General features: G+C 42.6%; 1 protein-coding gene across 1 annotated transcript in view; it reads right to left on the bottom strand.

Moving 5' to 3' along the window:
• Positions 1-3,311: 3,311 nt before the first annotated feature.
• Positions 3,312-27,011, bottom strand: part of LOC308336174 (serine/threonine-protein kinase 4-like) — a 32,984-nt gene continuing 9,284 nt past the window's right edge. Inside the window, exons 9-12 of the mRNA XM_080793463.1 lie at positions 25,890-26,021; positions 25,435-25,642; positions 15,297-15,442; positions 3,312-4,332 (exon numbers count right to left, since the gene is read on the bottom strand). Of these exons, the coding sequence (XP_080649589.1) occupies positions 4,174-4,332; positions 15,297-15,442; positions 25,435-25,642; positions 25,890-26,021 (645 nt within the window). The 3' untranslated portion in view covers positions 3,312-4,173. The remainder of the gene's footprint in view (positions 4,333-15,296; positions 15,443-25,434; positions 25,643-25,889; positions 26,022-27,011) is intronic.

Raw genomic sequence — 27,011 nt, 5'->3', positions numbered from 1 at the left:
AATGACATTGGATCCATCAGAACAGGTTATTATTTTCTCCTCCATTTCCTGAAAAATATAGGCTAACCGTTGCAGACAGAGAAGATGCAGGAGTACTGTATGAAGTCCTGTCTGAAGAAGTGGAAGGCAGAAAGACAGAAAGCACATACCCATTAAAGCTTTTTAAAAGTGGACAAAGGGATGACAGAGCTGTTTCTATATATATGGCTCAGGATAAACTGTTCTCCAGTGATTGCTACTTAATCAAATAACATCTGACTCATCGTTCAAAAGTACCAGCATGGTGGCCTTGCCAGCAACAAAAAGCTCACTCATGAGTTCCAAAAGTCAAAATCTAATCCCAACTCCAACATAAATACATCAGCATTATTTTTTCAATGACTGCGTGGTAACCTCTGTCGGTATCATAAAAAATAAATCAACAAGAATCAATCACAGCAAAAATCAATCACTGCTACAAGAATTAGGCAAAAGGAAAAAAAGGAACGTAGCATCTTCAGTGTTAATTGAACTCTGCTGATGTACAAGTCCATTTGTACAGTAGTTAAATTAACAATTTTTTAACAGTGTAGTACTACATCCAATGCTGACAAAATTAAGGCAGTATAGAAGCATTCCCTTTTGCTTTGCTCCAACCGTTCCAGAGAACTCAATTGATGCCAGTCACAGTCGGTTCACACAGGCCGGCTAGAAAAAGAAGCCCTCCTTTTCTCCAGTCATTCCATAAAGATGACAGTGTCATTTCTAATGGTGAAAAGGCCATACTCCAAACACCCCATGACGACCAACTATTGTGCTTACAACTCCTCCTTACACCATACAGGAATGTACTGTAAAGTCTGGAAATTCGTCCTCTAGTAAGGTCTCCAACCAAACATGTGCTTATTATCATAACTTATACACCTCTATATATAAATGATTCCCTTAATATCTACAGCAATTAGCCACACACACACACACACACACACACACACACACACACACACACACTGAGGAGTTTGGTATGACCTGAGAGGGTACAGTAGCTTCACCTGCTCTCGCAAAAACATCCTTGGAATAGAAAGCAACCATGCATGTTCAGTCTCTGCACTGACTGACTGAACCAACCTGTGTAACTAAATCTAGTACAAAGTACAAAAATAAACTGTCCTTTTACAAATGTGCTGGACGTGTACAAAAAAAAGAAAAGAGAGAAATGCTTCAAGCGTATAAAGAATTTCTGCCCGTAGCCGTCGGGCAGAAAGCTTGTAACTCCATATTTTCTTTCTTTTTTTGGTGGCAAACATGCCACCAAAAATAGCCAGTTAAATAAAATAATATTTTTATAATTTTAAATAATTTTAAAAAGTAAAAGTTTTGGACATACAAGGTTTTGACCCGACAGCAACGATGTAAGGGGCCAAACGGCTCCATGGGATGTCTGAAGCCAAGTTGCGACAGACCTAGATTCATATTTAATAGTCATTCATTGAACTGCTGTTAAGCCTGCCAGTGAATTGCAGAACCTCCTACGATCCTTGTGGAATAACTAATAAGAATAATTGGACCCAGGTCTTGAGGTCTATGAACAGATGTTGGGGGGGGGGGGGGGGGGGGGGGGGGGGGGGGGGGGTACACGGCAAAACTGAAGTCAAATCATATTAATAAAGTCCCTCAACATCTTGGTTTTTTTGCTCTCAATACCTGAACCTCATATATCAAACCACAGCATTCAAAAGACACAAGATGTAATGTGACACATTATTTGAATTGTCATAATGTAGGCCAATTATGACAGAATTCCCTTTAATCAGCCTAAAGTCCTTAAGTTAGTGATGTGGTGGCAGTGGATTGCCCTGTAAGCAGAAATGATGAAATACATCCCCCATGTTCATTTGAAGTTAAAACCAGTATTTAAACATCAAGAAAAGGCCTGATTTTTAAGTCCCCCTTGTGGTGTTGAGTGATGGCTGATTTAAGCAGTCCGAGCTGGGTGCGACTGCACATCCGTTGTCCAGGATGAATCTGTCATCCACACACCACACTAAGCAGAGAGCCTGTCATTAGCGCATGTCCTCTGGTTGGTTGGTAACATCTTGCCTCTGCTGGTGGCAATGTATTTTAGAGAAAGGTTTGAGAGCCACTGCTGTTAGTCTAGAGAGAGTGGCTACATCTGGGTGATCCGCAAGAAGAGAAACCTAAGCTAAGGAACAGACTGGGTCCAACTGGCCCAGGTATGTGAACTGTGCTCGTAAAGACCCAGAACAGACTGGGTCCAACTGGCCCAGGTATGTGAACTGTGCTCGTGAAGACCCAGAACAGACTGGGTCCAACTGGCCCAGGTATGTGAACTGTGCTCGTAAAGACCCAGAACAGACTCGGTCCAACTGGCCCAGGTATGTGAACTGTGCTCGTAAAGACCCAGAACAGAACCCGATAGCGTTCCGTTCCAGCATCGAAGAACGGGGTCTTGTATAGCTTTTATCCTCCTGTGGTTGAGGTGCAAGAACTTCTAGTCTGGTATGGACTATATGGAGGCAAACATGCCACCAAAGACCTGAGAATCATATTTAACAAGCTGAGGTACAATACAAGCTACAGGAAGCATCATCTCATCTCATGTCTACCTCCATAAACACATTTACTGCTTCTGTGTTTCAGTTTGATAATGAGGCTACACATAATTGTCTCCACCAGGCCGAAGTCATTCTATCCTCAGAGATCCTATGAGTGATCCTCCTAAACATTTTGACAAACATCACACACTCCTATCCTCCTATTTTAGCCATTTAAAAACAGCCGATTTAAAGCTCATCATGCAACGAGCATCTAAATCGGCTATAAAAAATGGTTTTAAATATGTGAATATGTGAAATATTTTGGGAACATTAACAACGCAAATCTTTTAACGCAAATAAATGTATGTGAAATATATATATTTAAAATAAAGTAGAGGGTGACAAGATGTTACAAGCCAGAGCAGATGGCCATGTTATGATGACAGAGGCTCTCTCCTGAGTTTGTGCAGCGACAAGGACACAATACTATGCCAGCTTCCCATCCACCAACACCACCCCCCCCCCCCCCCCCGCCCCCAATGGTGTTTGCTTGCGGCACCTGCAGCCAGGAATGGAACCCGTGGTGGCAGGCACACGGCGGGCACACGGACACCCCCACTTAAAAACAACTTTGTTCGATACCACAACAATAAAGATCTCCGTTTATCATTTTAATTTGAAATCCCCCCGCCCCCCCCCCACCCCCCAAAATAAGGTGGATGACTATATTTTCCCCACACTTTGTTTTTTGCGTAATTCCAAAACCTAAACTAAACGATTACCAGATTAATTTTACATCCCCTTTCCAGACCTGCATTGGAATGAGAATGAAGAGATTAAGCACCAAAAAAGTACCAAAGAGTTTGCAACAGAATGTAAAAAGACATTTGTACCACAATACAAGATAATAAATGCTTAAGTCTAATTTATGCCCCGCCGCATGCCGAGAACACGACCGACATTGTTGGACGAAGTATGACTCAGGTTTTCGAGGTCTGAATTGACCTTTCACAAACAGCACCATAGCAAGTGTGCAAGCTTGGCAGAAAACAGTAAGCCTGGTAAAATAAGGAGCAATAAGAAAAAAATTATTTGTTTTTAGGAGGGGAGAATTACTCTCCAACTTGTTCTTGAAGTCTCCAGCTATGTGAAGAGCAGTGTGGACAGCTTGACTTCAAACTGAAGCTATAGATTCCAGCAGTGAAGTCATATTCAGAAGACACACGATAATTTACTACTAGTTCTTGAAGCTTTAAGAGTTCTAGCTGACAGTCCCTTTGTGGAAACCGTCACAATACCTGACGTTGTGGCTTACAGAATAAGAACATTATAATGTCAACATTTAATGGAGTCGTGGTTGTGTGGCTGATATTTTTGAGACGTATATCCAATCTCCTGAACCAGTGCAACATAACCTGTGAACTATTCTTGTACGGAACAAAACAACAACCAAAAGAACATGTATTTACTATTTATATGTATGATGTATATAAAATAAAATCTTGTGTTCAAGGACGACTTGTCCAAAATGTCCTGGTCCTACTGTAGAGAGGCGTGCATTGAACCAAGAACCTCCGTGATGCCAGACATTGTGAAGATGTTACGGTATCATCTCCACGGGCCCGTCCGGCGGCCCTCAGAAGTTCTGCTGGCGCCGTTTCTTGGCTTGGATGGCGTCCAGGATGGGCTGCCTCTTGGCTTGGTAGCGCTGGCGGATCTCCTCGATCTCCTGCTCCATCTGGGGGTCCAGAGAGCCCAGCCGCAAGCGCAGCTCCTCCACCGTCCACGAACGCATCTGAACACACAACACACACGTCAATCAGTGTTCATTCAGCGCAGCTCCTCCACGGTCCACGAACGCATCTGAACACACAACACACACGTCAATCAGTGTTCATTCAGCGCAGCTCCTTTACTGTCCACGAACGCATCTGAACACACAACACACACGTCAATCAGTGTTCATTCAGCGCAGCTCCTCCACGGTCCACGAACGCATCTGAACACACAACACACACGTCAATCAGTGTTCATTCAGCGCAGCTCCTCCACCGTCCACGAACGCATCTGAACACACAACACACACGTCAATCAGTGTTCATTCAGCGCAGCTCCTTTACTGTCCACGAACGCATCTGAACACACAACACACACGTCAATCAGTGTTCATTCAGCGCAGCTCCTTTACTGTCCACGAACGCATCTGAACACACAACACACACGTCAATCAGTGTTCATTCAGCGCAGCTCCTTTACTGTCCACGAACGCATCTGAACACACAACACACACGTCAATCAGTGTTCATTCAGCGCAGCTCCTTTACTGTCCACGAACGCATCTGAACACACAACACACACGTCAATCAGTGTTCATTCAGCGCAGCTCCTTTACTGTCCACGAACGCATCTGAACACACAACACACACGTCAATCAGTGTTCATTCAGCGCAGCTCCTCCATCGTCCACGAACGCATCTGAACACACACGTCAATCAGTGTTCATTCAGCGCAGCTCCTTTACTGTCCACGAACTCATCTGAACACACAACACACACGTCAATCAGTGTTCATATTTTAGTCATCTGAAAAGTTTTAGTTAACATAAGTTTTAGTTAACATAAGATTTTAGTCAACTAAATCTACAGTTTATTTTGGCGGGCCTTGATGTTGTCATAATGGCTGATTTTACACTTGGTTGCATGCTGAAACTTCAGGATCACAACTGTACCTACCAAACCTACTTGGATCACAACTGTACCTACCAAACCTACTTGGATCACAACTGTACCTACCAAGCCTACTTGGATCACAACTGTACCTACCAAACCTACTTGGATCACAACTGTACCTACCAAACCTACTTGGATCACAACTGTACCTACCAAACCTACTTGGATCACAACTGTACCTACCAAGCCTACTTGGATCACACTACTACAGTGTCACACAAAAGCATCAAAAGCAGCAGATCTGCAAGCTCCAAACGTGATGCGAAGAGAAGAGACATGTTGTGAGCTTGTAGCCACATTAAATCTTTAACAAAATCCTAATATATCTCAGTATTGACAGCAGTTACTAAAAAAATAAGTAATTATATCTGACTATTGGCAGTATTAACTAAAAGCAAGTACTACAAGTGCATCAATGTTGCAACCCTGAGAGAGAACCTGATGCCCTCATCAATGGCCACATAAGACAGAATACCTGCCTGCCTCTTGGACTCAGATAACTACAAGGGATCTATTCTGGGCGGTTATCTCCTGGCATCCGTCCAAGGCCTGATAGGGACACAGGGCCTGTGTTGGTCTTGTCCCGTGGGGACCTCCCCCTCCTCCTCTACTCAGCTCTTACCAGCAGCACTCTACTCCGCTGCTATTTATTACTCACAATCAATGGAGCTAAAATAACACACAATATCGTTGCCGTCGGGCGGAAACCTCCTATGTTCAAAAACTGTTGCTTTTCAGGAGATGGAAAAAAGAAACGGTGTCCCAATGTAGTCGTAATTATTTTTTGTCACAAGCGCTTGTTAATGACGTTAGTTTAATGTAGCCCAGAGATGGCTGTGACAAGCACCCCCAAATATTATATACATGTATATGGCTGTGGACCCCACGTACCCGTTCCATAGCTAGCTTGATCTGGGGAATTTCTTTGTAGAGTTTGTTCTCCCACACCAAAAGGCATGTTAGGTACATACTGCTGCCAGTGGCCTTGACCACAGACACTGACCTTAGAGCAGTTTGCCCCCCTGGTACTGCTCAGTGGCTGTCTGAAACTGACCTTAGAGCAGTTTGCCCCCCTGGTACTGCTCAGTGGCTGTCTGAAACTCGGAATCACACTGCTTTGAAGGGTTGAGACGAATGATTCCCTCACAAAGTGGATAGGCAAGGGAATATATTCAGTGTGCGGACTGCGGACTCGTTTCTGCCTTGTACTGAGGTTAGCCTTTGTTCAGAACCTGCCTTTTTATTTGTGCGTGACCGCCACTGATCTTCATTGAATGTAATGTATTTTACAAATGATAGATCATAATTTTTGATAAGCATTATACATGCTTATCATACAATACAATTGTACACATATTATTGTAATTGTACAGCAGACCTTAAGTCCACAAACTGTGGATTGTGACCGTATGATAAAACCGCTCTAAAAGGCTCTGGAACTGGAACCAAATGTGATGGATTCGATTCCCATTCCTCAATATTGGATCTGGTTCCTCCGGTTCCGAATCTCAGCCGTACTGCTCAGAATAGTTAGGATAGTTTAAATGCAGACTGTTCCCCCACAGGGCAACAAACTGGAGAGGTTGAATCTCAGCCGTACTGCTCAGCAGTGTCGGTTCTAGGCCTTTTGAGGCCCTAGGCAACATATTATACAGAGCCCAAAATGTTTATAAACAAATCACAAATGTTTATAAACAAATCACAAATCCCTTGGTCCTACCCCCCCGACCATGAGACTTACTACAGGTAAACTGGTAGTGGTCCTACCCCCCCCATGAGACTTACAAATCTTAAATGTTTATAAACAAATCTTAAATGTTTATAAACAAATCCCAAATGTTTATAAACAAATCCCAAATGTTTATAAACAAATCCCAAATGTTTATAAACAAATCCCAAAATGTTTATAAACAAATCACAAATGTTTATAAACAAATCACAAATGTTTATAAACAAATACCAAAATGTTTATAAACAAATCCCAAATCCCTTGGTCCTACCCCCCCGACCATGAGACTTACTACAGGTCAACTGGTAGTGGTCCTACCCCCCCCCCATGAGACTTACAAATCACAAATGTTTATAAACAAATCCCAAATGTTTGTAAACAAATCCCAAATGTTTATAAACAAATCCCAAAATGTTTATAAACAAATCACAAATGTTTATAAACAAATCACAAATGTTTATAAACAAATACCAAAATGTTTATAAACAAATCCCAAATCCCTTGGTCCTACCCCCCCGACCAGTGCTCAGAATAGTTAGGATAGTTTAAATGCAGACTGTTCCCCCACAGGGCAACAAACTGGAGAGGTTGAATCTCAGCCGTACTGCTCAGAATAGTTAGGATAGTTTAAATGCAGACTGTTCCCCCACAGGGCAACAAACTGGAGAGGTTGAATCTCAGCCGTACTGCTCAGAATAGTTAGGATAGTTTAAATGCAGACTGTTCCCCCACAGGGCAACAAACTGGAGAGGTTGAATCTCAGCCGTACTGCTCAGAATAGTTAGGATAGTTTAAATGCAGACTGTTCCCCCACAGGGCAACAAACTGGAGAGGTTGCCGACCTCCGTCCCTTGTGGGCAGCCGCGGTGCTGCACGTCTCATCTCATCTTTATTTTAAAATCACAGGCCCGGGATTTTATTTCTTTCATTTTAGTTCATTCCTAGTTGGATGACTCCTTAAGCAAATTATTTCTTATTTAATTTCATAGTAGTTGTTCAATGTGGGTTGGAGAGAAATTTATATTGACGTGACGATTTCTGACCATTACAAATGTGTCATGGGTGCATGTACTGTATCTGGATGTTTTTGCAAGGAAGCATGCTGTCATGAGAGGATGCTAAGACTATTTTAAGACATCCGGGTGGCCTCAAGGTGTGTTGAAAGGTAAAGAAAAAGTCCATCTCATGCATGCATTATTTAAAAAGACATGAGAGAAAATATCAAAACATACATCCATTTGACCAGACTGAAACTGCCTAGACTTAATGGAAAGGACAGGGAGCCATGGCTGGAATGTTAAGAAACCTTTCAATCACAAATGGCCTGTACACCCACACATGATGGTTTGGGGCCACTGCACTACACATTACATTGAATCCATATGCGTTTACCACCAGTAAGACGCCTGAGGGCGAGAAGCGACCTCACCCTTTTAGGGTGACAGCAGACTGCTGGGCAAGCATGGGCGCTTTGGAATGGGGAGCCAGATCAACATATGGAATGAATTCTGTACTGGCCATATATGGAGCGTGTCTTGAGTGTACAGGGTTTGATTTACAATTTAGGCATTTAGCAGATGCCAGAACAGGTCAGCTCCATATATGGAGATCTAAGGGTGGCAGCGGGGGCAGTGTCTTGAGTGTACAGCGTTATTGAGGGCCCAGGTAGGGCCAGGCCTTAATTTTCGGGCCTGTTGAGAACTCTAGTTTTCGCCGGCTGCTCCATCCCTGATGATGTCACGTGATGTCACGAGGCATGACCATATATGGTCAGGCCTGGTGGTGACTAACGAACTAACTGGCTGACGGGAAATGCACGTTTTCATAGTAAATGCGAGCTGCGGTCACAATAGTTACCCATCATTTCCCCATATAGCAGCAGTAATCCACAGCTGGGGTAGTGTGGTGGTGTTTATCTGCAGAAACACATTCCCCTCTAGCTGTATTGGTGTTTGTTTTGGTAGACAGGGATGTTTTTGGGATACCAAAACAGTGGAAACACCAAAACACAGTGAGAGGCCAGTGCGTTTCTTCAACCACACTACTCCCGTGGCTGATGGGTGACATGAGAAAAGGGTGGGAGGGAGAGAGCTAAAGCGAACATGAGGTAGCAACACAAAATAATAAATGGAAGTGAATGGAAGCAGGTTGAAGGGCAGAGCAGAGTGCTGTAGTGGCTGTCAGTGACCACAGGTCATGTATAACGTTCATGTATAATGCACATGTGTTCTCTCTCTCTCTCTCTCTCCCTCCACATGTTGTTACCATCCAGCTACCATCACACAAACAATGCAGCAACAACATTATGAAGACTCACATAGGACAGGATAAAAGACTATGGGCTACTTTACTTCTTGGCTGCCATCAGGCATATGAACAAGCACTGAATAAATATAGTATACTGCCTGGACTGTATAGTACGGCCAGTCGGCCACTTATTATATTATCTATTATAATATGTTTGTTGAGATATATATATATATATATGGTAAAATATATATATATATAAGGTAAAAAACGTATTACAAAAACCTTGCTTCTCGATTATTTGGTCATACAAGTCGGTTATTTGGGTTCTAAACATCGGTTTCAATGTATTTTCGATTCATTGCCCAGCCTGACCTTAAGACAGTAAATGATTGTGTCGATACATGAGGGAACACGAACAGAGTTACACCACCACCACCACCACAGAGAGGGTTTGATGTTGCACACTGGCTGTGTTTATGCCGTCAACATATTGCCCTGATAACAGAAATGTCTAAAATTAGAGGCTGCTCCTTGCCTCCCTCCGTCAGCACAGAGCTGTCAACAAGATGCTTCAAAGTAGCCTAATATAAAACTCCACAGAAGTCTAATGGAATGCACGAGTACCAAAACATTGGATCCATTTAATGCTGAGCTAGTGTAGGGGTTCTCAACCTGTGGGTCCCGACCCCTCGGGGGTGGGGTCCCGAAATTATATGGGGGGGTCCCCAGATTCTTTTTGCAACTGAATGGCTGTAACATTGAAATTAAGAGTTTACATAGTACCATTATTTGATTCTGAACCAGTTTAATTTTCCAATAAAAAAAAAAAAAAGAAAAGGTTTTGACGTTATATTGAATACTTTTGCTAGGGACTCCCTGGAACCATGTCAAGGACCCCTTGAGAACCACTACACTAGCCTACATGAAACTGAGATCAGTTTTATTCCACATATATATCTACGTACATTAATGTGTACCGTTAACCCTAGCATCCCTCTTCTGGGGGAGGGAACATTCGCCGAAAATAGCAGATCTACATACTCACGACGCATCACAATGTGACTTGTCCACCATGACTGGTACTTCATCTGTCCTCTAATCTCCCTTTTGTGTTTTTGAGGGGCGCTAGCCCCTCCTATATACAGGTTTAATGTTTGTTTTAGTTCAATGTTTGTTTTAAAAAGGCCAATGACAATGAAGGGAAAATGTACGTCATCTTGTCCCTAACACAAACATTAAATGCCATTAACAATAAAGATAATTAAATGTTTGTTTTGTCACCATTTGTTTTACATCACCATTACATCACCTAATCATAGCAACATGAGTTAGACTTTAATATATTAGTGCCTCTCACTTCACACGGGAGTGATGTTTTCTAATCATAGCAACATGAGTTAGACTTTAATATATTAGTGCCTCTCATTCACACAGGAGTGATGTTTTCTTCATCAATTAATACCCTAATTGATCATACTAACTACAGCGTCACACAAAAGCATCAAAAGCAGATCTGCAAGCTCAAAATAGCAAAAGTAGGAGACCTACTTTTGCTATTTTTTAATACGAAAGCTAAAAAGTAACAGTTTTGGACAAGAGGTTTCCACCCGACAGAGACACTATATTTATTAAACAGGCCAAATAAAGTCTAAAATGAAACATTCATAAGCCCGTTTTTTGTAAGTGTTAAAATGTAGAATATGCATGAGAAAGCTTGTATCATCTTTTGTATTAATTTCCCTCAAATGACAAAATAGCAGAGCTTGCTAGTGACCCAATTCTGTTCATGTACTGTGGCGACGTTGCTATTGAAGATGATAGCGTGCTCATGACACCTGCCACTGTGAGCTGCATCTATTAAACATGATGGCATGGGTTACTGTTCATGTTCATTCGTTTTACTGTGGTACAGCTAACATGACTTTTTCTGTCATATTGATGTCTGTCTGTGTGTGTGTGTGTGTGTGTGTGTGTGTGTGTGTGTGTGTGTGTGTGTGTGTGTGTGTCAGAGACTGGGCGACACATTATTAAACATAATGAAGTGTGTTTTATACATCAAATGGAAAATAAAAACACTCAGTGTGTGCGGATGTATTACTGTTACTGTGTTGTGTATATAATATATACAGTATATGTAACATAATGTGTTATAGTTATACATCTATTAGCACAAGTGTGCATGGACGCACGCACGCACACTTATCATAGCTAATAGGCTTTTTGTCTAATAAAGCAAGACAGAGTCTATTCCCTTTGGGACCAAAGTGAAGCTGTGTAGATTACCTGGCTTCAAAGTGATGCTTAGAGACACAGAAGTGTCAAAAACAAAAGTAACAGTTTGCATAAGCCGCTTCCATATCTCTGCAAAAAGAGCCGTTCCTCAGTATTTACATATCGTTTCTGTCGGGCAGAAACCTCTTATCTCCATATCTAAAGTAAACTCATGCCCATCTTGACCATAATACAGCATCACACAAAGTATCAAAACCTCGTATCTCCATATCTAAAGTAAACTCATGCCCATCTTGACCATAATACAGCATCACACAAAGTATCAAAACCTCGTATCTCCATATCTAAAGTAAACTCATGCCCATCTTGACCATAATACAGCATCACACAAAGTATCAAAACCTTTGGACATACTGTATGAGGTTTCCACCCGACAGAGACGATATACTGTATGAGGTTTCCACCCGACAGAGACGACATACTGTATTAAAGTAACAGTTTGGACAGAGATGATATACTGTATCATGGAGTAGAATTAGAACGGTTTAATAAGAGGAGTAAGAGATGGAATACGTCATGTATTGTGGATAGCTGATGGATCTGAACTGCACTAGTGTTCATTTTAGTCTTTGAGGAAAGCAGACTTGTGCTTCCCACCTAATGCAGCCTGTGTTTTTAAATCAAAAGTGACTTTTACCAGTCACATTCATCTCTAATACTCTAACTTAATCGACCCAAAGCCTCTGCTTTCTGTAGGAATTCTTCCTTTACAAAGTAGAGCGGGAGTTTCAAGTGTGCTTGAATCCAGTGAGTTAAAATATTTCATTGCAGATGCAGTCTGCCAGCCCGCCTATTAGTCAGGTTCGCTATATGTTCATATATATATATATATATATATATATATATATATATTCATTCGTTACAAATGTTTGGAGATTAGTAAAACTATACATTTTTGGAATCTTCAGAGCATGGGGAATCCAAAAATCGATGTTGGCCTTTGCACAGACACCGGCATCGCTGCCATTTTTGATGTTCAAAATGGCCGACATAAAATACCCAATTTGTGCCATCTTGGCTTCTAGACAACCTAGAAACTTAATTAAACATGCTAATCCTATGTGTTTTGGGTCAAGGAATCCAATAAAGACCTCACCATTGTGGTCAGGATTAAATAAAAGCAAATAACAAAGGTAAATGAAAACCATAGTCTTTATATTTGACATACAGCAATTGTATTACATACAGGCGAGTATTCTACTGAAGTTATGGGGTTATCAGATTGAGTTATCAGATTTAACTATATACAGGATCTACTAGACCTATAGCACCCAGGAATATTCTTTCACAGCTCATTTTCAGCATTTTAGTCGGCATTCGTCGTTTTCACGTGTCTCCTGCATGAACATTTCTGGGTTTTGCTAGCCATGGTTCACATGACGCTCGTACTTCACGAGTGTCATGGCGCAACTGCAGCCTGTTTTACGCGATCGCTACATTTACATTGTAAACGTGTACATAAACATTCAGATTCCAAATATAAAGTACTCGCCACATTTTTGCTGGTACAGCGATTAGCATTGCTGCATCCTGCGTTGTTTAATAAAAAGCATTTTTATCCGAGCTGTTATTTTGCCATTGGCTTTCAACTACGCCCCCCTATCGGTCGGCAGGAGGGTGGCACTCGGTGTGTTCGATATAGGCACGCTGACGGCCCTGCCAATACAGACTAATAGGCGAGTGCGCTCCCGGTGTGCAACTGTGGATTTCCCAAACAAACCCCGTTTGAGAAAAGTATAAATTAAAATGATAAAATAATAAAAATGATTTTTATTAAACAACGCGGAATGCAGCAATGCTAATCACTGTACCAGCAAATTTCTAACATCCGTGGCACATGTGGCGAGGACTTTATATTTGAAATCGGAATGTTTATATCCACGTTTGGACTGTAAATGTAGCGATTGCGTAAAACAGGCTGCAGTTGAGTCATGACTGTCATGATAATCATGACAGTCATGTTTCAGGGCTAGGGTTTTGCATGCACTGGCATCTGACAAACTCTAACAACTCTATGGCCTGTGGTGCAGGTGGTTGTAGGTAGTATGCCACCATGGCTATTTTGATAGCCATGTTTGAGTACCTATATAGGCATTTTAGAAGCATAACGGTACTTCTCTAGATGTCTTTATTTCAGCCTTACAGGAGAACAGGAGAATGTGGTTAAAGTGAGTAATAGAAGAAGGTAAAAGGTGGGCCTCCAACAACCAGTGCTCTTGTTTACAGTACATGACATTTCTCAAATCAGTAAAAACAGAGGTAGGAGCGCACACCAATAGTGGGAAGGTGCTGAAGATAAACAGAAAGGAGTAGAGATCGCACAAATGAGCATTTGTGCCTGTCGTAGACATGCGCAGAGCAAGTTCAGTCAGGGAACCTCAGTCAGCGCGCCGGCCGTTAATTGGGCCACCGCAGCATCATCCGCATGATGCACTTAGCCAATCACAGCTCACCCCATCTCTCATACCGGCTACTTGAACCAGAGGTTTGCATTCCTCTGCCTTCTTGCTTGCCCACTGCTGGTGTATCAGCGTGCTGCTGTCATACATCCTTTGCCGTCTTTCTGGCTGCGCTCAATTCTGCTTGCTGCTTTCTATTGTATACTCTACGCTGCGGTATACAAGTGCGCACCCACCTCCACCCCAGCTACCACCTGTCATTTTGGATCTACTGTTTTAGGTACGGGGGGATTCAGAGTCCCTATGGTCGGGACTGATGCGCTTGATCCTGAGTACCTAAAAAGCAGATCCAATACATCGCCAAACCATAATAAATATATTGCATTGATTTATTATATTCAATAAATATATATATTACATCCTCCTTGAGTTGTCTGACTGAACTGGTAGTCACTCATGCAAATATACTATATTTTAAGATTACAACGTTTCGACAGAAGATGCCTTATTCAGGGTATGATGGCAGAGGTAGTAGATCTGCTCACATTTATAGAGGTTGGGACAAAGGTGCACTCAATCTGGCAAACACCCAAAGTGGGTAATTGGTTGCTGGCAAAGCGTACTGCCATAAGTGGAGAGTAACCAGGACACTAAGGCACAGTGCGTGACAAAGGTTTTAACACTGGATACAGTGAAGTAATTAAGTAAGTGCCCAATTAAGTGTACAGAAAAGTTGTAGTGAGGGTTAGACTCTCCTTCAGGCAAGTTTTGTACCATCCAACAGACCAAAACTAAATATAATTATGCTTGTTGCGTTATCAAGATCAACATTTTCCTGATTTGACATGATTGCAGTGGAACTTCAAGGTTCATAGCGAGTAAGAGATAGGCACAAGATGACCACCTGGACATTTCTCTATTCCTGTGAGGAAATTGTCAACATGATCTAAATTCACTGGAGGTTGCTGAAACAGCCAACCGAAGAATAGGTATGGGTGTAATAGCACACTCGAACATCGAACAACTACACAGTACACAGTACTGTACAGTACCAACCACAGTATGCTATAATGATAGATATCTTAGCATACAGGTCCTTGCAGACTGGACGCTTTTTTCGGAAAACCGGCGGAAAAACGCAGCTAGAAATCCGAAAAACGCAGCAGTGTGCAAGAACCTTATCCTCTGTGTTTCTCTTTGCCGTTTTCTTTTCTCTTTCTGAAAACAACCTAAACTGATTTCACCCACTTCTTTATGCCTGTAATATAACAATGAGTTGATACCAATTCCACCCAGACAGTGGATTTTAGAATCCATCAGCCACAACAATGGGGCTTGCTGTAACCAGTACTGTACTCACCACCTCCAGGTCTCCCTCCGTAGCTTGCTTGTTGTTTTCTCGTCGTCCTCCTCCTGCTGCGTCGTTGTGACTGTTGGCCTCCTTCTCTTTCTGTTCAAAGTAGTCCATGAAGGACGCCTTCACCGGCTGCATGGTCTCATCTCTCCCTAGACACACAAGAGAATGCAAGCCACACAGTGTTGGTACAGCACATTTCAGAGTATACACAATTCAAAGTGCTTTACGAGGCACAAACAAGCTTGAGACAGATTCTTTTTTTTTTTTTATATATATATTATCCCACGATTTTGTAACCCATTTTTCACCCCTGTGCCAATCATCTACTGTGATCCTGGGCTCTACACACCCTCCGCCAACCTGGGGAGAGCAACGAACTTAACTCATGCTCCCTTCATGCCTGAGTGTCCAAGTTGCTCCTTTACACCTGACAGGGTGGCCCACACGCCTTCGGGTATGGGCACTGATGACGCGGAGGAGGAAACACGCCGCCAGCACCCACAGTGCCCCGAGTGGGAATCGAACCCAGGACCTTCTAGCTGTGGCGACAGCACTACCAACTGTGCCACCGTGCCCCGAGACAGATTCTAAATCAGTAGTTCTCACACTTTCAAGATGTTGAAAAATAGCCAACAGTCTTTGAAGCTTTATACGTGTGACAAAAAGGACATTTTAATTGTATTAAATAACGGTTACATTTAAACAGGTGTTAACTACAGATAATAATCTATAGTATAATTCAAGAAACCAACTAAAATTACTGCAATAAAGATATCAGGAAGTGCACAGTCAAATCTATAGTGCATGTTTAGAATGGAAGAGCGAGAGTATCCCCAACGTTATGGACTCGAATAGAATTTCCGATACAGCAGGTACGTAGATAAGGTGTTGTAAATGCACTTTTCCACACTGTCCGACACAATGGCCCCTAGCTTTGTTTAACTTTTGTAGTTAACAACATCCATCATTGCAGCTTTCTTTGTAGATCTAATTTCAGATCTCTTTGGCAGAGGTCTTAAACTGTGGTTGGAGTCACCTTTTCAAAATGAATGACTTCATTGCTGACGGCTCCTTAGTTAATTTCTATGATAATAATATTTATTTTCAACAATTTCCAACATTAACCAGCAAGACGTCTGAGGGCGAGGTCGCGTGCAAGGCTGCAAGCATCCGCCTCGTTGACGGCAGACTGCTGGGAGACCACTGGCGCTTTGGCATGGGGGATCAGACCAACTTGGAATGAATTCTGTACTGGCCATATAAGGAGCGTGTGTACAGGGTACAGTATACGGAGATCTAAGGTCGGTAGCGGGGACATTCTCTTGAGTGTACAGGGTTTGATGAGAGCCCAGGTAGGGCCGGGCCTTAATTTTCAGGACATAACTAGGCAGGCAGTCATGTAGGTAGGATGGTGCGAGACCATTGAGAGTTTTATAAACAAGTTAAAACCAACCGGGAGCCAATGTAGTGAAGCTAAAACTGGAGTAATATGTTTTCTCATCTTAGTTTTAGTTAAAACTCTGGCTGCCGCATATTTAACAAGTTGTAATCTGTCAGTTGTTTTCTTTGGCAGGCCAGAAAAGAGTGCATTGCAGTAATCAAGCTGAGAGAAAACAAGGCATGGATCAGCGTTTTTGCATCTTACAATGACAGATAGGCACAATATTTCTAGGACGAAAGAAGGCAATCTTGATAACCTGATTAGTGTGTGTATTAAATCAATAATAATGACCCTCAAGTTCTTTACTGTACTGTTACTTTCTACAATCAGGTTACCAAGTCTACTTATTGATTATTTCTGCTCACTAGAACCAATTATGAGAACTTCTGTCTTATACTCATAAAAGGAACACAGACAGGCAGGCAGACAGACAGACAGACACAACGGGTACAAGGGATATTGCATATAACGGGGTGGGCACGCATTTCCAACTTACATCTTTCCTGAGTAGCCTATATATATAATGACAGTTTATTTGATTCAGTCTTAATATCGATTTGTAATTTAGTCTACACAGTGGCTTTTAGCTTTCTCAGCATATTACTCAACAGAAGTGCATGAGACATTGAGGCAACCAAATGGCTTCTTTATCGATTCTCTCTTTTCCGCCAACAATATGGAGAATCCAACCTCACAAATACTTCCTAGTGTATAAGAAACAAGCAGCATGTCTTGCACGCTCCTGTCTGCATTCCTAATTCTACTACAGTAAGAGTAAGGCATCCTGCCCCATACATTAGTACAGTTCAGTGCCTGATGCATGGCTTTAATAACCTGCGCTGCTGTGGGCGAGAGTGCTTTTTGACAAAACATCGAGTCTATAGAGAAAGATTCCCTTGTGCTGACATCAAGTATAGTGTACTGGCATTTATTATCCAACATTATTAAAAAGGCAGCACAGCTACTGCGGGGGAAATCCAAGTCTCCAGGGAGGTGAATTTAATGTATATATAATGCAATAATAATGTTAAGGCATTATTTCTAATGACCGACTATTATATTCACTATACCCTGCTGGGTTGTAGGAAGTGGTTGTGCAAGAGTAAAATGTGTCTCTGTGGTCTGATTACTATAATTTTGAAAAATATCCATCGATCTTCAACCGCTTATCCGTAGTCAGGTCGCGGATGCAACAGCTCCACCAGAGAGCTCCAGACTTCCCTCTCCAAAGCAACATTAGTAACTTCCTCCTGGGGGATCCTGAGGCGTTCCAAGGCCAGTGAGTACTCTCCATCTGCACCTTGGTCTGCCCTGGGTCTCCTCCCAGTGGGACGTGCATCGAGGACCTCCCTAGGGAGACGCTCGGGAGGCATCCCAACCACCGCTCGAGATGCCCGAAGTCCCGAACCACCTAAGCTGGCTCCTTTCCAGGCGAAGAAGCAGCGACTCTACCCCGAGTCTCTCTCGTGTGACTGAACTTCTCACCCTACCTCTAAGGGAGATGCCACCCGTCGGAGAAAACTCATTTTGGCCGCTTGTATTTGCAACCTTATTCTTTCGGTCATGACCCACACTTCATGATCATAGGTGAGAGTAGGAACGAAGATTGTTCGGTAGACAGAGCTTTGCCTTCTGGCTCAGCTCTCACTTTTCTTTATTATTATTATTATTTGTCTCACTTTTTGAGTGCTAATGAGAGAGAGAGAAAGAGGGGGGGGGGGGGGGGGCGGGGGAGTTGCACCACTCAGTTCACACAGGTGTGATTTTTTTTATTAGTTTTTTGGTTTTTGTGCCTTTATTGATAGTTACAGTGAAGACGGACAGGAAAGAGGGATGAAGAGACAGGGAGAGACATGCAGCAAAGGTCGTCATGAACGGGACTTGAGGCCAGAGCCTATATGTGGCATGCACCTGGACCATTAGGCCAGCAGGCGCCCCTGGCTTAGCTCTCTTTTTGTCACATTGCAGTACAGCGACTGCAATAGAAAATAGTCCAAAGTAGTTGGATTTTACAATGTCCATCCAGGCTATGGGACCGTAGGTCCACGCGTATGCAGAGTGGTTTGTTTACAAAGTGCCAGAGAGAGACGGCAGAAAAGCCAGGGGATTTCTTTCGATTTATTTGTGACGATCAAGTCGAAAATGAGTAATACACTGCCTGGATGACATCTTGAATTAGATTAAAAAACAGAGGATTTCTGTAATCAGTAGTAGCTGGGTTTGGAGGATGTGCAGGATGTGCATTTTTATTGGCTTTTATTGATGTAGCTCTACACGTCATCACGCAGCACGTTCATTTTTTTTCACCCCCGTGTCAATTATCTAATGTGATCCTGGGCTCTACACACCCTCCGCCAACCTAGTCCCCATATATGGGGGACATGGGGAGAGCAACGGACTTGAACTCATGCTTCCTTCATGCCTGAGTGTTCAAGTTGCTCCTTTACACCTGGCAGGGGGGGATTTTCCCTGGTTGGACGTAGCGCGTGGAAGGAACACGTTATTCCAACCAGTTCCTTTCCCCTCCATCAGGCACCCTGGCTGGCCAGGGGGAGGCAGTTTAGAGACCAGGATTACTGCATGTTTTTTGTGAGGGTACCTACCCTAGGGGACACGGGGAGAACATGCAAACTCCACACAGAAGGGCCCTTTTGCCAACCCCGCCTCAGGTATGGGCACTGATGACGCGGAGGAGGAGACACGCCGCCAGCACCCACAGCGTCCCGAGCAGGAATAGAACCCAGGACCTTCTAGCTGTGAGGCGACAGCACTACCAACTGTGCCACCGTGCCCCCCCACAAAGTAATTATATTTTTATGGACTTTTGATATAAAAAAACACACAAAAACTAGAATTGTCCAATTTCTTTGGTATCCATTGTTAGGTATGCCCATATGATGATCACGAATATGGTCTAAACGTGTGAAAAACTTATTTTTCATTTCACTACACCTTTGAAAAAGTACCGCAGACTATACAACAATATGACGTTTCCCTCAAAGTAGTACATGCACAAAGTGCGCATAGCACTGGTGCCTGGTCATTGGCGCCAAGCAGAGCATGGGCTCACATCCGTTTATTAGCTGGACATTTAGCTGGAGAACGGAAGACGATAATAAATGGTTTAACTGCTACGTAGGTATGGATGCTATAAATGTCAATGCAGCAGTTGCGACGAGTGAGGAGGTTTTATATGTGCTCCCCCACTCAAAATCAAAGTTAGGCACGCCTGCACACAGTACTGCATATCAGATTGAAAAGCAATCTTCAAAATAGTATAGTATGTGACTGTGTTGCATAGCCAAAAAGCCACTTGTCAAGATGTCATGTATTTTTATGTGTGCTTGATGGTTTAGGAAGCTAAAGTGTTTTCTTGTAAAATGATTCTAGGGGAAGATTTTATTGTGCCAATGTAAGGCCATCTTTGAGGGCAATCATAAGCTCCCACACTTAATAAATAAGTTATGTGTATGAAAGATCAAATTTAAGAAGATATTTGGCCTGTACACTATATGTTTGGTGGAACTCAGTGCCTCTCAAACCTCTACACGTCAAGGACTTCCAAATGACCATATTTTGACAATATTTTATGCCATAAAAGATATTGTGTGTACAATATTTGAAAAATGGTCAATCAAGTGAGCCTGTATTTTGGCTATTTTCATGCATAGGGTCAAAGTGATTTTGATGCCATATTAACAAATGTACCAGGCTCAAATGAACCCCCTCAAGGACCCCTGGTGGCCCCCAGGGTCCACTTTGAGAACCACTGCCCTAGCCTCTGGCATAAATCTTTTTTTAAAGAATAACTCTCTCCTTTATATCCTTTTATAAAGTATAATGTATGTGTCTCTTTTGCCAGACAAGATAATTAATAGCCATCTATTTCCTCTCCAGCTAAGTGGCTAGAACTGTCAGCTCACTGCAAGTGCTTCCTGGATTCAATCCTTAAAGCTGGCCAATTCCATTCAGTGTCATAATACTGACCATGTTTTGAGTACAGTGTGTGCACTGGTTTTCAATGTGGAAGCTAAATGACTGGTAGTTGGGAACTAAATAGGCCCTTGTGGTTGTGTAACTCCCACCCATAAAGGGCTTGAGTTAACTCAGATTGGAGTTAAATTATTTAGGATTTTAAAGTGTGTACTGGGGTCCCAGAGCTACAAATCGTTATCAAATGAGTGTCTGTGGCCTAGTTCATATCAAACTGTGGGTCTTTGAAACTAAAAAAGGTTGTGAATCACTGAGTGCATTTTTATACTTAGTCGTGTGCCAGTGTAGCTCACTGCGAATAGCCGATCTGCAAGCTCACAAGCTTAGCACTGCAATGCTTGTGAGCTTGTACAGGAGTAGGTCTGATATTTATTTTGTGCACGACCTGACGTGCAACCAAATATAAATCAGGCATTATGTTTACAAGCCAAGAGAAAGTGTCTTTCTCTTGGCTTGTAAACATAATGCTGGCCTCTATGAATACAAATGACTGAAATAATCAGCCGTGGTGATTGAGAACTTTAATCCATGGGTTCAAGGGCGTATACTAGTATACTATCCTCATAGGTCCTCTGCACACATTGTAACGATCTGTTCTTTCTAGGTCTTAAAGTATACTGATGTGTGTTGCTGTGAAGTTTCTATACCAGAGGTTTAAAGCAGTGGTTCTCAATGTGGGGTCCATGGAGGGGGTTCCAGGGGGTCTCCAGCAAAAGTAGTTAAAACAGCATCACATAAAGTGGTTAAAATTACCACTTTATCCATTTGTGTTGGCTATTCAAAAATATCAGCTCGCAGCTGCAGCTTGTAAATGTGCTATTTTTTTAAACATTTTGTGTATCTTCTCTTCTGGGGGTCCCTGGCAAAAAACGCTTCAGATGGGAGTCCGTGGCCAAATAAATATCAATTAAACTGTTTTTATTATTTTGTTCTGTAAAGCGACTTTGGCTACCTTGAAAAGCGCTATATCAAAGAAGTTTATAAAAAAGTTTGAGAACCACTGGTTTAAAAAGCATGCTCTTGTGCCGTTTCATCAGTAACGGTGTGCATACTGTGACGTACACCATTCACCTCAAGCCAAATGCCTGTTTAATGAATTGTACTTGGTGACGTGTTTGTGATCGTGATAGATGTTCCCTAAGTGTGAACCTAATTGTAAGTCTGGGTGTTGTTGGCCATGTATTATACGGGTGATCTATCAAAGTTGTCTCCAAAGTTATTTGCACGTTTTTTGGAATGAGAAAATACTAGTCGCAAATACACTTGTGGCCACGTCGCAAAAATCATTGCTGTGGAAACAGATATTTGTTGAAACTCTGAGCACCTCGGCACTTGTGTGTGATAGACTCAGACATATCAAAAATGTACTATTGTAACTATCTCCTTAATGGCACTTAAGCCTCTCAAATTGATCCAGAATACTGCAGCTCGCTTTGACTTCAAACAGCCAAAATTCTCACATGTCTCCCCCCTTCTCCACTCCTTCCATTGGCTCCCGGTCGATGCCTTCAGCGAGTACAAAACTCTGATGCTGGCCTTCAAAGCAACCAAAGGTATGGCACCACCACCATATCTTGCAAGCCTGATCGGACCCTACAAACCCTCTTGCAGACTCAGATCAGCCAACGCAGGGAAGCTGGAAGAAATGAGCATCGTGCCTGTCACACATGTGCGGAGCAAGTTCACTCAGGAAACCTCAGTGCAGTCACTGCCGGACGTTATTGGGCCACCTCAGCATCAGGCTCTCATTCACATGATTCAGTCAGCCAATCACACACTCACTCCATCTTCATACCGGCTATTTAAACTGGAAGGGTTTGCACTCCTCCTCCTGCTTGCTGCGCTGCTGTATACAACCTGCTGCTCACCCTCCTCCACCCCAGCTACCACCTGTCCTTTTGGATCTACTGTTTAGGTATGGGGGATTCGGAGTCCCTATGGTCGTGACTGATGAGCTTGATCTGAGTACCTAACAAGCAGATCCAATACATCACCAAACCATAATGTACATTCACTAGTAAAAACGTTCCACACGTCCCAAACTCTTCTCCCTTCTGGCTCCAAAACTATGGAATGCACTTCCCATTGCAATCAGAACTGCAGACTCACTCTCAACCTTCCGCCGTAGTCTGAAAACCCACCTCTTCAGACTCTATCCGTCAGTAGCACTTGCTCTAGCTAGCCTTGACGACCTTACAGGCATATGCAAAGGCTCAATTTATGTAACTTAGATAGCATTTAATGTAGACATAGCACTCTATTGTGTATACGGATTGTTTCATTATATTCCACTGTTAGGTTCTTAGCTTAAGTATGATTCTTGATGACTACTTTTATGTATTTGACGTATTACCATGTTTTCGCTTTTGCTTACTGTAAATCACTATGGATTAAGAGCGTCTGCTAAATGCCTAAATTGTATATTGTTATGGGCAGTTAAAGCACCACTCTGTCACAAGGACTCGGAGTTGCAAGTAGTTGCATGTTATTGTTGCAAAGAGTTGCATGGCGAATTATTGGTGTGGTTGTTTGGTCTTTTAACTTTACAGATGACTAAAACTAAATTACATTTTATTGAAACAACTAGGACTAACTATATCTGACTACATCAAAATGTGCTGTCAAAATTAACACTACATGAGACTACACTGTCTCCCTGGTCTATTTTAAACCATAGTGGTTTAGACACTGATTAAAAGAACCTTCCACTGTTTAAAGTGTCTCTTCTTGTAGGATGGACAGGGAATGCCAGCTAAGTGTAGCTTTGTGTAATTGGCAAATTAAATCCATTTATTCGCCAAAGCAAAACATTGCAGGGCAGGACTGTGCTGGAGACAGAGTACGACTACTAAATAATTTATCAGAGGCTACATTATGGTTCATTTGAATTGCATTTAAAATGAACACGGGCTAAACTTGGTTAGAGCTATATTCAATACTGCTGCTGTCTGTGTAGGTATGCACTTTTCACGGTCCGTTGTATAAAGATGACTTTTGGCCAGTTTGTGTTGTTGTTCCCGAGTATCCTTGCACATTAACCCATTAAGACCAGAGGCCGATTCTGTAAATGCCTTCAAAATCACTAGTTCAAAAGCCGAGGGCTAACCGGGGACCCCGTTGCGGTTAATGAGTCAACCTGCGTATCTGTGCATGTTTATAAGAGAGAGAGCAAGTCTGTCAGTAATAGGCAGAGAAACAGAGAAGACGATGGCTAATCAGAGAAGACACACAGAGAGAGTGAGTGTGTGTCCGATGGCTAATCAGAGAAGACACACAGAGAGAGAGTGAGTATGTGTCCGATGGCTAATCAGAGAAGACACACAGAGAGAGAGTGTAATCAGTGCAAATGAAAAGGCTTCTTCTGATTGTACATCGCCATTAGTAAGGATCAATAATCTGATTGAATACATTATGCTGAAAACACACACACACACACACTCGTATTACTATACTTGTGAAATCTTAGGACAGCATCGAAAACAGCTGACAATTGTGTGTGACATTGCCGCACAATGTATAAAGTACAACACACTGGCACAGCATGCACACACATGCACGCAAACGGGCACACAGTCACACACAGTGCTTATGGAAAGACAATGGAGATTTTTTTCTTCTAAATGTTCGTATGTTAATGTGCTTTAAACTGCAGGAAAATAAGTCCATGCTAACACAATACAAGAACATTAGACTGGAGACTGTGTGTGTATGTGTATGTATGTGTGTGTGTGTGTGTGTGTGTGTGTGTGTGTGTGTGTGTGTGTGTGTGTGTGTGTGTGTGTGTGTGCGCCTGTGTAATGTAGGCTAATGTCTGTAATCATGTCCTGTATAGTGCTTGGTGCGAAATGTGAGTGTCTTAAGTACTATCAATTTTAACAAAAAAACATCGTTTTAAAAATAGTTCATTTTAGACAAATTATTTTAATGATATCTTCTGGGTGTGACTTATGTACTGTAGCTGATGAGCATGCATACATACCGGCACATAAAAGACACCTACACCCCTCCACTCCCACACACCAATACTCTAACAGACATAGTGTGAATGTGCCCCCTAGTGGCTATAAAAATAAGTGCAGTGTGATTGCTTTCCAGCAGGTTTTATATTCAGGGTTGGGGGAAAATGGGAAGTATGAGAAGTTAACCAATGGTTCCTGAGCCACGTGGCCAATAGGGCAGGAGCCTATCTCCTGATTTTGTAACATGTACAGCAGTACAGTACACCCCCTGGACATGATGCTAGTAGCAGGGATTTGTCCCCAATTATCAGTGCAGGAATTGGCCATGCTATTTCGAGTGCATAATACAATCTGACAAATATTTGGGCTCTTGTGATGCATTTTATAAATGTGGACTCAAATAAAGCATTGGTCCATGGAGTGGACCCCCAGGGGTCATTGAGGGGGTTCCAGGGGCTCCCTAGCAGCATCACAATAACATTTGTAACCACTTAACCAATATATTACACTTTGGATATTAAAAAATATAGCATATGTACAAGCTCACAGTGCGTCGTTTTAGGCTCTGCAAGCTTGTGCATCTGCTAAAATTTTTGGAAACTTTTGAATAATATTTTTAACATAAATCTTCTCATCTCATTTTCAGATTTAGTGTAAAAACTAAAAGATGTCAAAGATGTCATTCGCGAAACAAAAAAGACAAGGACATCTTTGGCATGGGTTTGGATTGAGTTAAACAGTGTCTTACTCTTCATGGTGCCGCAGTCCTCGCCATCCTCCTCGTCAGAGTTGATGACCATGGTGCCGAGCTGGGACTGCATGGTTCCCGTGTCTTCATCATCGTGCTCTATCATGGTGCGGGCCGTCCCGCCCATGGAAGAGAGGGAGCGGACAGTCCCGGAGTCCCCTGTCCCACCCGCCATCACCATGGTCCCCATGTCCACCTCGTCCTCGTCCTGCAACACGGGAGAGGAGTGTTGGTGTCGTCCACTAAAACTATGACAAACTAGACTAAATGTTAGGGATGGCACTGTATATTCCCCCAACGGCTAGTCTACAAGGGATTAATTTTTCAGAATTGGAATGTGTGATTTTAAATTGATGTACATTGTACAGTATGTGTATGCAAGCTACTGCTAACCATCTTTGCTTCGTTCCACATACAAGCATCTAAAGTATGCGTGCGTGTGTGAGCATACTCACCGAGTTGTCATCATCCTCTGCGTCCAGTTCTCTCTGTTCAGCTTCCTCCTGTTTCTTCAGCTTGATGTCCATGGCGTCCGTTATCAGAGCTCTGAGGATGGAGTTGGACTTGGCCGAGCGGATGAAGGGATGCTGTCAAAAACAATAGAAAGAGAGGAGGAAATGGCATGAACACAGTCTCTGTCCAACACCGTTACTTTGAGGATAATATAGCAAAAGTAGCAGATCTACAAGCTGCAAAGAAGCCAGTGGATTAAAAAAATACCTATTTTACATTTCCTGAAAAGTAACAGTTTTGGACATACTGTTCATGGTTTTCAGTGAAGATCTACTATGTGGTTTATTTGTTACATGTAGTAACTGTGTGTCGGTAGCTCTGTGTTCAGGGTTCTATTGTTACCTGTAGTAACTGTGTGTCGGTAGCTTTGTGTTCAGGGTTCTATTGTTACCTGTAGTAACTGTGTCGGTAGCTCTGTGTTCAGGGTTCTATTGTTACCTGTAGTAACTGTGTCGGTAGCTTTGTGTTCAGGGTTCTATTGTTACCTGTAGTAACTGTGTGGCGGTAGCTCTGTGTTCAGGGTTCTATTGTTACCTGTAGTAACTGTGTGGTGGTAGCTCTGTGTTCAGGGTTCTATTGTTACCTGTAGTAACTGTGTAGTGGTAGCTCTGTGTTCAGGGTTCTATTGTTACCTGTAGTAACTGTGTGGTGGTAGCTCTGTGTTCAGGGTTCTATTGTTACCTGTAGTAACTGTGTGGTGGTAGCTTTGTGTTCAGGGTTCTATTGTTACCTGTAGTAACTGTGTGGCGGTAGCTCTGTGTTCAGGGTTCTATTGTTACCTGTAGTAACTGTGTGGTGGTAGCTCTGTGTTCAGGGTTCTATTGTTACCTGTAGTAACTGTGTGGCGGTAGCTCTGTGTTCAGGGTTCTATTGTTACCTGTAGTAACTGTGTGGCGGTAGCTCTGTGTTCAGGGTTCTATTGTTACCTGTAGTAACTGTGTGGCGGTAGCTCTGTGTTCAGGGTTCTATTGTTACCTGTAGTAACTGTGTGTCGGTAGCTCTGTGTTCAGGGTTCTATTGTTACCTGTAGTAACTGTGTGTCGGTAGCTCTGTGTTCTGGGTTC

Source organism: Protomyctophum bolini, assembly GCF_963924005.1.
Source record: "Protomyctophum bolini genome assembly, chromosome: 2".
Lineage (NCBI taxonomy): Eukaryota > Metazoa > Chordata > Actinopteri > Myctophiformes > Myctophidae > Protomyctophum > Protomyctophum bolini.
This window is presented reverse-complemented; position numbering and strand designations above follow the sequence as displayed.